We start from the raw sequence: 11259 nt of genomic DNA, 5'->3' as shown, positions 1-11259 counted from the left end.
ATATATATATATATTTTTTTTTAAATTTAATAAAAAAAATTATGTATATATTGACAAATGTAGACAACATACTACGACAGATCCCGGGTCTGTTTTTTGGGTGTGTAAATTGATTGATAATTTACTGTATTGACTCTATCGGTAAATGCGCTCGGAAAGGGTGTTTACCGCGTCCCACGTGACAAAAGAAAAGAGGCGGGGTTGTGAGAGTGACGTCATCCATGTATGTGGCTCTCTGGCGTCGCTGCACACCTACTCCAGTCTGTTTTCACAGCGAGTGAGAGGAGTGGTTGGATGTAAAAAAAAAAAAAAAAGAGAGAAGACATTCGGTGTTTGGATAACTCCTTTGGTGTGCTTTTACGGCAAGACATTTCAAGACCAATACAGGTATTTCGATTACATTTTTTGTCTCCTCGTTGTGGTTTTCCTTGGGCGTGGTTTTCAGTACGCGGCTGCTGGTGTGTTGACTTTTCTGTGTAGCGAGCGATGGATGTGAGATGTTGAATGAACCCACCATTCGTTCCGAGGGATGCGGAACCAGGGTTGGGGAGTAACGGATTACATGTAAAGGATTACACAAAAAGGGTAACCGTTACCAGCAAAACTATTGTAATCAGATTACATATACTTTTGAAAGACTAGATGATTACTTCGGGGATTACTTTTAATTTCACAAAGGCTGTTGCGAAAAAAAAAAAAACATTTGACACTTCTGTTTTCTCAATGACTTTGGAATCAGCATTGAAAAAAGGTTTACATATGGGCCACCTGACCACAAATCAGAGACCATTATGATGACACACCAAATGTGTTTGATGGATCGCTGGAAAAAAGTAGGCGCCGCTTCCCACCTGTGTAGGCCAAACTATCGGCATCCAAAGATTATCCAACTTGAATAAACACTTGGAGGCAGCAGTTCACGATGACAGCACTCTACGGCGCATTTTAAAAATCTTAACCCTTACCCTAGGCAAGTCAGTTAAGAACAAATTCTAATTTACAATGACGGCCTACCCTTGTTCGCGGGTAGAACGACAGATTTTTACCTTGTCGGCTCGGGGATTCGATCCAGCAATCTTTTGGTTACTGGCCCAAAGCTTTAACCACTAGGCTACATGCCGTCCCAATGTGAATCACAATGCCTCTCATTTAGCTATTTGTGCCTTGCCCTTTAAACAGTTGCATATGATATCAAAGTGTCATTAACAAAAAGGTAAACAATAGGCCTATAGCAAATGGCATTAATTTTTCACATGTAAATAGAACTTTTCAGTAGTGCATGCCATTCCATTAGCGCAGCATTTATTTTTCAACTTGAATCAATGAGCCATCAGTCCTCCATGACAACAAAATCGTAAACAACAGAGGGCTGGCTAATAAGTCCTTAGTTTTGAGGTTATTCTCAGGTAAAACAATTTGGCTAATCTATACTTCCATATTTCCAAGTCCTCTTCTTGAAGATCAAGGAATGACTGGAATTCTGATAGACTTTGGTGTTTAATGTAAAGTTACAATGTAATCATATTAGTATATGTAGTAAAAAGCAGTGGGTTAGAAGAAGCCTACATAACCAACCTATAAAGTCAAACTTTAACATTGATTTATCCTTCAATAGATGTCGTTCAACTGGTAACATACATGTTTGTCTTCTTCTAATGCGTCTTAAGGGGAAAGTCATCTAAAAGTAACTGAATGTAATCAGATTACATTACTGAGTTTAGGTAATCCAAAAGTTACGTTACTGGTTAAAACTTTGGACATGTAACTGTAACGGATTACATTTTAAAAAGTAACATACCCAACCCTGCGCGGAACATAACAGTTTCTGACGAATATACGATACAGTAATTAAAGAAAATATTTTATTCCAATGGAACAGTGTTGAGTGTTGCGTGCTTTTGGACCTCTAACAGCCAGGTAATTACTTTTAATTACTTTGTTATAGGCCTACTTTTCATTTGTCTAAGTGGGCCTATAATGTAGGCTACTTAAGTAAAAATACTTTAAAGTACTACTTAAGTATTTTTTTGTGTACCTGTACTTTACTTTACTATTTATATTTTTGAATACTTTTACTCTTACTCCTCTACATTCCTGAAGAAAATCATGTACTTTTTATTCCATACATTTTCCCTGACACCCAAAAGGACTCGTTACACGTTGAGTGCTTAGCAGGACAGGAAAACAGTCAAATTCACGAACTTATCAAGAGAACATCCCTGGTCATCCCTACTGCCTCTGATCTGGCGGACTCACCAAACACATGCTTTGTAAATTATGTCTGTGCTGGAGTGTGCCCCTGGCTATCTGTAAAAAAAAAAAGCATATATATTTTGCATTCATGCCATCTGATTTGCTTAATATAAGGAATTTGAAATGATTTATACTTTTACTTTTGATAGGCTACTTAAGTATATTTGAACAATTACACTTACTTTTGATACTTAAGTATATTTAAAACCAAATACTTTTAGACTTTTACTCAAGTAGTATTTTACTGGGGGACTTTTACATTTACTTGAGTCACTTTCTATTAAGGCATCTTTACTTTTACTCAAGTATGACAATTGAGTATTTTTTCCACCACTGTTTGCAACAAGTCGTTTTTTTGTCTAAAACATGATAATTCCCTAGTTTGTAGGAATGTTGCATACGATTAGACTATTGGCTACAAGTAGGCTAGGGCCTAAGTAGGCCTGTAGTTTTCCTACAGAAACTTCATAGCGTAAGTGAAAGGTCTTTGCTGATAGGCCTACACACAGGCAGGAAGTGGATGGGCAACTGTTTATTCATGTCACTTCCATCAGATATAGGTGGAGAAAGTAGGCCTATCCTTTATATTCTGTATAATACAGATCTACACACACAGACAGTTAATTAGTTAATTGTTTTCATTTATTATCAATTAACATGCGGTATAAACCACTGTATGTGAGTGCATCACGTGCCCGCAGTTTTGGAGTCTGCGCATTGTGAATTCGTAACGTTGCGTATTTGTACCATCGCATTCACGTGCGAGTGAACTCCCAGAGCGAGTTCTTTCCTTTTCTCCCAATGATCACGCCAAACCTGCTTTACCACATAGTATTTCATTTCCAAGAGGCCGTTTGCAGGTTACTGAGTGCAAAGGTTATTTGTGAACTAGTAACTTGTTTCACCACCTTGCGAGGAAAGTAGCCTACTTGATAGTTGTATTTCCATAGTTTCATTCAGTGCTGTTTGCCATGTAAAGCTTTTAAGACCCCACCTAGAGAGCTATAGCTGGAGGGCCATACATACCGTATTCAACCAGTGTTCTCTGAAACTATTCCCATTGACTTTGCGAATGTAGACTAATAACTCAGTAAGTCATCTGGATTGTTTGCACGCTGTAGAAATCAATGTTTAAACCTGTTCAGGCTTTTGTGGATGAAGGGCAGGCATGTAGTCTTTCACTTGCAGAGAGGAGAGGGGAGTCTTTCACTTGAGGAGAGGAGCGGGAGGCATGTCAGCTGCCTTACCCTGAGCATGGAAGATTCTTACTCTGAACAACAATCCTCTCCTTCATTCTCACAATACCTCGATTGTTGTTATTCTCTGTATGTGTGTGTCACTTGCACATTCTTTGTGTATTTCTGAGTGTGTGCACACCTCCACATTTGGTGTGTGTGTGTGCATGGATTCTTTGTAATTTACTGTCACCTAGTTTAAACACCCTCTTTCGATCTCTTTCAGTCTCTCTATCTCTCAATCTCTCTCGCTCTTGCTCTTCTTACTTCCTCTCTCTCTCTCTCTCTCCCTTTCTCTCGATCTTCTTACTTCCTCTTTCTCTCTCTTTCTCTCGCACATCTTACTGTCACTTTCTCTCTGGTTGTGAGAGAGATGGATGAGAAGAGAGAGATGCAAACCCCATCAGAGTGAAGGGAGAAATATGCATTGCTCGTTCCAACACACACACATATTCTCTCTCTCTCTCTCTCTCTCTCTCTCTCTCTCTCTCTCTCTCTCTCTCTCTCAGTTTTTTTTGAGCTATTCCAGCAAGTGACGTTGCAAGCTAGCTCAGTGCTGCCCTCTCTCATTGAGTAGCTCAAGTTGAAGGCCAACGGGGTACTGCAGGCTGCAAATGATCTTTTATAGTTCCTTCTGTGTGCGGTTTTAAATGTGGGTGTATAGGTCAACCATCACATCCTGGGCCAATGTTGTGTGTGTCAGTGTGTAGCTATTACAACTGGAATCGGTTCAGTCACGTTGGTATGATGCGAACCGTCACACAACAGTGGCAAGCTGTACCAGTGTGCCCCCACACATCTGTGCATCTTTTTTCACGGCACAGTTACAGTATAGGCTACACTTATAGCTTTGACATTTGGAAATGATCCATTTGAACCATGTAAGGAATGACGAGGACTAGAACTGCCCAGAACGGTAGTCATTGACAGAAGTCATGTAGACCTAATGTACCTAGGCTCTTTATGTAGATCTGAAAGTATTGGATAATAGACTAATACTGAACAGTGGCACATTGCCGTTCACCAAAACTTGATTCAATCAGTGAGCACTTGGTTGAACATGCCAATGTTTTTTTCTTTCTCTTCTATATAGGCTGTGATGATACCAGCATCACAATATTTCTTACATGGCAAAAAATGTCAACACGAAGCAGACCAAACTCTTTGGTCCTTTAAAAACCTGCTGCTGGTAAAATAGTGTGCTATAGCCTGGAAAATAAATACATGTCACTCTGGATGACAACATAATGATGTTTGTTTCCAACATCAGGGCTGTTTTCCTAATGAAGTTACATCCGCTTCGTGTTTTGTTTCCTTGCCACGATACTAACAAGTATCGCGATGCTTGGTATCGTCCCGGCCCTATTGAATAGATATTAATATTATACATTATGGTTGAAATGTCACAGACAGATCATCTCATCATCTGTGGATCGTTATTGTCAGTGGACTCAATGGACGGAGCCATTGATGGCGTCGCCCCATTGTGTCCTATGTGAAGTCTCAGTGGCGCAGTTGAACATCGGAAAGTGTCGTTTTAGCATGTCACCATCTTGCTTCATGGAGGAGTTTTTGGAAATGTTGCACGTGCAGTTTGAGCTACTCCGGGAAGTGACTTTGCAGGCTAGCTCAGTGCGGCCCCCTCTCATCGAGTGTCTCAAGTAGAAGGCCGACAGGGTACTGCCGGCTGCAAATTAACATTATAACTTCTTCTGTGTGCGATTAAAAAAAGAAAGAGCAGTTCAAAGATTAACTTCTGGGGAAGTAGAAGCAAGTGTTGGTACAATGATTGCGTTATGACATTATTATTATTGTTTTTTAATATCCATGAATATTGACCACAATGACTGTCATACTCCCATTGACTATAATGGGGAATCCTGCTTTCTGAATACATTGTCTGCAGTACCCCGGTCGGGCCTGAAACTTGAAGATGTAGACCAGGGCTCTCCTACCCTGTTCCTGGAGAGCTACCGTCCTGTAGGTTTTCACTCCAACCCTGTTGTAATTAACCTGATTCAGCTTATCCAGCAGCTAATTATTAGAATCAGGTGTGCGAAATTAGTGTTGGAGTGAAAACCTAGAGGACAGTAGATCTCCAGGAACAGGGTTGGAGTGTAAACCTAGAGGACAGTAGATCTCCAGGAACAGGGTTGGAGTGAAAACCTAGAGGACAGTAGATCTCCAGGAACCGGGTTGGAGTGAAAACCTAGAGGACAGTAGATCTCCAGGAACCGGGTTGGAGTGAAAACCTAGAGGACAGTAGATCTCCAGGAACAGGGTTGGAGTGAAAACCTAGAGGACAGTAGATCTCCAGGAACAGGGTTGGAGTGAAAACCTAGAGGACAGTAGATCTCCAGGAACCGGGTTGGAGTGAAAACCTACAGGACAGTAGATCTCCAGGAGCAGGGTTGGAGTGAAAACCTGGAGGACAGTAGATCTCCAGGAACCGGGTTGGAGTGAAAACCTAGAGGACAGTAGATCTCCAGGAACAGGGTTGGAGTGAAAACCTAGAGGACAGTAGATCTCCAGGAACAGGGTTGGAGAGCCCTGAGGTAGACCATCAGTACAATATTTTATGCAACTGTATGGTCCTGTTTCTATAGTGATGGTGCTGTAGTTGTAACTGTATTTTCCTGTTTAATAGATGATTGTATGTGACTCTGGTCCTGTTTCCGTAGCGATGGCAGAGGCCCACCAGGCAGTGGCTTTCCAGTTCACCATCACCCCCGAGGGGATCGACCTGCGCCTTTCCTACCAGGCCCTGTCCCAGATCTACCTCTCTGGCCTGCGCTCCTGGAAGAAGAGGATCAGCCGCATGAGGGTAAAGAAGGACCAAGTTCATTTGTGGAATTTCTTTCCTTAATACATTTGAGCCAATCAGTTGTGTTGTGACAAGGTAGGGGTGGTATACAGAAGTTAGCCCTACTTGGTAAAAGACCAAGAACAACTCAAATAAGCAAAGAGAAACAACAGTCCATCATTACTTTAAGACATGAAAGTCAGTCAATCCGGAAATGTTCAAGAGTGCAGTCGCAAAAACTATCAAGTGCTATGATGAAACTGGCTCTCATGAGGACCGCCACAGGAAAGGAAGACCCAGAGTTTCTTCTGCTGCAGAGGATAAATTCATTAGAGTTAACTGCACCTCAGATTGCAGCCCAAATAAATGCTTCACAGAGTTCAAGGAACAGACACATCTCAACATCAACTGTTCAGAGGAGACTGCGTGAATCAGGCCTTCATGGTGAAATTGCTGCAAAGAAACCACTACTAAAGGATACCAATAATAAGAAGAGACTTGCTTGGGCCAAAGAAACACGAGCAATGGACATTAGACCGGTGGAAATCTGTCCTTTGGTGTGATGAGTCCAAATTTGAGATATATATTTTCTTGTCTTTGTGAGATGCAGAGAAAGTGAACGCATGATCTCCGCATGTGTGGTTCCCACCGTGAAGCATGGAGAAGGTGTGATGGTGTGGGAGTGCTTTGCTGTTGAAACTTTGTGATTTATTTAGAATTCAAGGCACACTTAACCAGCATGGCTACCACAACATTCTGCAGTGATACACTATCCCATCTGCTTTGAGCTTAGTGGGACTATCATTTGTTTTTCAACAGGACAATGATCCAAAACACAGCTCCAGGCTGTGTAAGGGCTATTTGACCAATAAGGATAGTGATGGAGTGTTGCATCAGATGACCTGGCCTCCACAATCACCCAACCTCAACCCAATTGAGATGGTTTGGGATGAGTTGGACTGCAGATTGAAGGAAAAGCAGCCAACAAGTGCTCAGCATATGTGGGAACTCCTTCATGACTGTTAGAAAAGCATTCCAGGTGAAGCTGGTTGAGAGAATGCCAAGAGTGTGCAAAGCTGTCATCAAGGCAAGGAGTGGTTACTTTGAAGAATTTAAAATATATTTTGATTTGTTCAACACTTTTTTTGGTTACATGACACCGTGTGTGTTATTTCATAGTTTTGATTTCTTCACTATTATTCTGCAATGTAGAAAATAGAAAAAATAAAGAAAAACCCTGGAATGAGTAGGTGTGCCAAGACATTTGACACTGGTACTGTATACATATACTGTATATAGGACAACATGAGTGCGTGTGTGTCTATGTATGAGAGAATGTATGCGTGTGTGTTCATGTTCTGTGAAATGCAGTATGTAGGTGCTACAGAGCCTGATGCAGAGGGAAACGAGCTGGACTTTGATGTATAAATATGTCAACAAATACCTTTTTGTTAGCACATTACTTACAGTATTTTGCTCTGCTCACTGTACAGCTGTGCCGATAAGTGTTTTTTTTTTTTGTGAGTTTGTGACGCATGGCTTTTTTTTTAATGCAATGTCACTTCCCTCATGTTGTCTATGCTGTAGTGCTCAACTAGTTTAGTTAACTTTAATATCTTCCGAGGCAATTCATTTTGCAGCAATCATTACATACAGACAAAATCACATTTAAAACAACAGATATCAAAGGATATTTACAAGCAAAGAAGGCTCAGTAATGACTAGGCCTTCATGTACGTTAAAAGTAAAAGTATTGAGCTCGTGCTCAACCACCTCCCAACCTGGTTTCTATGGTGACCCTGTGCATGCTCAGACATTGTCACGAGAGATGTTGACTTGAAGCGTAGCCAAAACCCGCTCTTCAAGTTTTTGTTTCAACTCCAGCGTTGGATTGTTTCCTTTTGTGTGCAAACAGTTCCTTATCAGACTCCTGCCTCAGGCATGTTTAAGAGTTTGATTTGGGCGACGTTGAGATGAAGGGTTCAGTATGTACCACATCTTCCTCTACACCAGTCCTTTACATTTATATACAGTACCAGTCAAAAGTTTGGTCAGAACTACTCATTCAAGGGTTTTTGCTTTGTTTTTGCTATATTCTACATTGTAGAATAATAGTGAAGACATCAAAACTATAAAAGAACACATATGGAATCATGTAGTAACCAAAAAAAGTGTTAAACAAATCAAAATTAATTTGAGATTCTTTCAAGTAGCCACCATTTGCCTTGATGACAGCTTTACACACTCTTGGAATTCTCTCTTCACCTGGAATGCTTTTCCAACAGTCTTGAAGGAGTTCTCACATATGCTGAGCACTTGTTGGCTGCTTTTCCTTCACTCTGCGGTCCAACTCATCCCAAACCATCTTAATTGGGTTGAAGTCGGGTGATTGTGGAGGCCAGGTCATCTGATGCAGCTCACAATGTAGAAAATAGGAAAAATAAGGAAAAACCCTTGAATGAATACTTGTGTGTACGTACAGTATATTCATATGAATATACAGTATATCACTTTCACTTTCATCCTTATGCATATCTACTACTTTCTTTACTATTCCTCAGGTAACCATATCCAATTCATCCTATATACTGACACTATGTTTTTCTACTGGTCTTTAAGAATCCTGTACACTGACCTTTACCTGTGTTTTCTACCAGTCCTACCATATCATATTCTATGTACAGTATATTCACACTGTGGTCTTCTTCTTCTGTGGTGACAGAACAGGGTGATCAAAGGGGTGTACCCCGCCAGCCCTTCCTCCTGGCTGTTTGTTGTCATAGCCATCCTGGCCACCATGTACATGCGCTCTGACCCCTCCATGGGCCTCATTGCCAAAATCCAGGAGCACCTGCCCGTCAGGTAACTAGCTATATTACTCACTACCTCTCCCTAGGGAGGAAGAGTAGAACCACCCAGTTTATAATTAATGTTATACTACACATGACCTATGCCCTTATTAAATCTACATCCTGGGCTCAGTTGACTCTAGTCATGGCTGACTCACTTTACCATTTATGTATACTCACATTCCTGCGCTCTCCTCCCATGATAACATTCATTGTGTGTGTGTGTATATGTGTGTGTGTGTGTGTGTATATGTGTGTGTGTGTGTGTGTGTGTGTGTGTGTATTCCCCCCCCCCCCCATTTGATAATGGGCCATTCTAAATCAAAACATATTTTACATATTAGAAAACACAAGATTAAATTGAGAATAGGTGAAAATATGTTCACATGATGAGAGAACAGCACATGCAGCCTGAGGCAAGGAACAGAGTGCAAGCTTTTTGTTGTTGCTACTTTCTCAAATCATCAATAGCCTATAGTCGCACCATGCAGCCCATAAATGTTTTGATTTCTAAGACATTCTAAGGCTTGTATCATTCACAAATAAAGTTGCCAAATAACTCAAAATATAGTGTATAGGACCTGTTTCAAATGATCACTTTTACGCTCAAGATGGCCGCTTCACATGCACATGAATGGGAAAAATATCCTTTCGATTTTATTCAGCTAAGTTAAATATAGTATATAGTATAAAATAATGGCACGGGACTTATAAGCATATCTTGTCTGATTAATGAACAAGCCTACAGCCTACAGCCATAGCCAGATAACATACAGTAGGCCAGATCATATTCTGTTCTTCGGAAATACATTTTCTTCACATCATAATGTTTCTTTAGATCATGACAACAATAAATAATGGATTTATTGTGATGTTGTATATTCAATTAATTCATTAGATCTAGGTGTTCCAGAGGCGCGCATCAGCGGCTTGTAATGGAGGCCTGGAGATGCTAAACGTGATTTATATTAATTAACAGTCAATTACCGTGAGACTGGCAGTCTCTTTCATGATAATAACCGGCTGACGTGGGTAGGACCTGTTCTTAAAATTCCTGCCAGTAGAGGGCTGTAATCTTCTACGTTTGACCAACAGAGGTCCCCATGTTACTTGTTTTTCTTTTATCCAGTGATGTTTTCTTAGAGTCTCTCGCAGACCTACAGCCGCACTGCCAACCAGTCTACTTCTATAATGTAATCATTTAATGTATTCTCTCTCTCCTCTCGCCTCTCTTCTCTCTCCTCTCCCCCACCAGTAGTCTTTCTCTGAGTGTCCAGGGCCAGACCATGCTGTCAGTGCTGGTGTTCAGTACCCTGCTGTGGCTGTCGCTCATCCTGACCCTGAGGTTCTGTCTCAAGCTGCTGCTCTCCTACCACCGCTGGATGTTCGAGCAGCACGGACACATCTCCACCACCACCAAAGTCTGGGTGGTATGCATGCTATGCCGGAGACAGTGGAAACCTTAATGAGGAAACCCTCTTTGTACTTCGCACTCTAGCGCGGTTTTTCCGTTTTTCTCTAGTATATTGATGGATGGAATAATAGTGATATTGTAATCGCTGGTAGTGGTATTTGTTGTGGCGATAGTACACGCAGTGGCAAAAGCATTAACAGGAGAGGTAGCTGCAGTTGTACCACAGATGGGAACAATGAGACAAATATTTCGCTGGACGTATAAATGTGAAGCATCCGCTTGGCGTTTCCACTCACCTGCCAAATATGGTGGCGAGTGGATTATATTAACAGTCAATTACCGTGAGACTGGCAGTCTCTTTCACGATAATAACCGGCTGACGTGGGTAGGACCTGTTCTTAAAATTCCTGCCAGTAGAGGGCTGTAATCTTCTACGTTTGACCAACAGAGGTCCCCATGTTACTTGTTTTTCTTTTATCCAGTGATGTTTTCTTAGAGTCTCTGGCAGACCTACAGCCGCACTGACAACCAGTCTACTTCTATAATGTAATCATTTAATGTATTCTCTCTCTCAATGAGGAAACTTTTGGCTGACATTCTACACATTTTCTCATTGACGAAACATTTGATCTCAATACAGTTTAAGATTCCCAAAACTAGAATCTGTTATGAACAGAGCGGACTAAGTTTTGTAGACTTTACCCT

General features: G+C 41.1%; 1 protein-coding gene across 4 annotated transcripts in view; it reads left to right on the top strand.

Moving 5' to 3' along the window:
- The first annotated feature begins 212 nt into the window (after positions 1-212).
- cpt1a2b (carnitine palmitoyltransferase 1A2b) overlaps positions 213-11259 on the top strand; it is a 53648-nt gene continuing 42601 nt past the window's right edge. Inside the window, exons 1-4 of one of the 4 annotated variants that reach the window (XM_014192738.2) lie at positions 213-387; positions 6170-6312; positions 9014-9153; positions 10399-10570. In XM_014192738.2, the coding sequence (XP_014048213.1) occupies positions 6172-6312; positions 9014-9153; positions 10399-10570 (453 nt within the window). In that variant the 5' untranslated portion in view covers positions 213-387; positions 6170-6171. Of the gene's footprint in view, positions 388-6169; positions 6313-9013; positions 9154-10395; positions 10571-11259 lie in introns of those variants that run through there. The other 3 variants (XM_014192737.2, XM_045714934.1, XM_045714933.1) reach the window with 3 other exon arrangements.

This window comes from Salmo salar, chromosome ssa03 (assembly GCF_905237065.1).
Source record: "Salmo salar chromosome ssa03, Ssal_v3.1, whole genome shotgun sequence".
Lineage (NCBI taxonomy): Eukaryota > Metazoa > Chordata > Actinopteri > Salmoniformes > Salmonidae > Salmo > Salmo salar.
The sequence above is the reverse complement of the archived record's forward strand: the minus strand, read 5'-3'. Positions and strand labels throughout refer to the sequence as shown.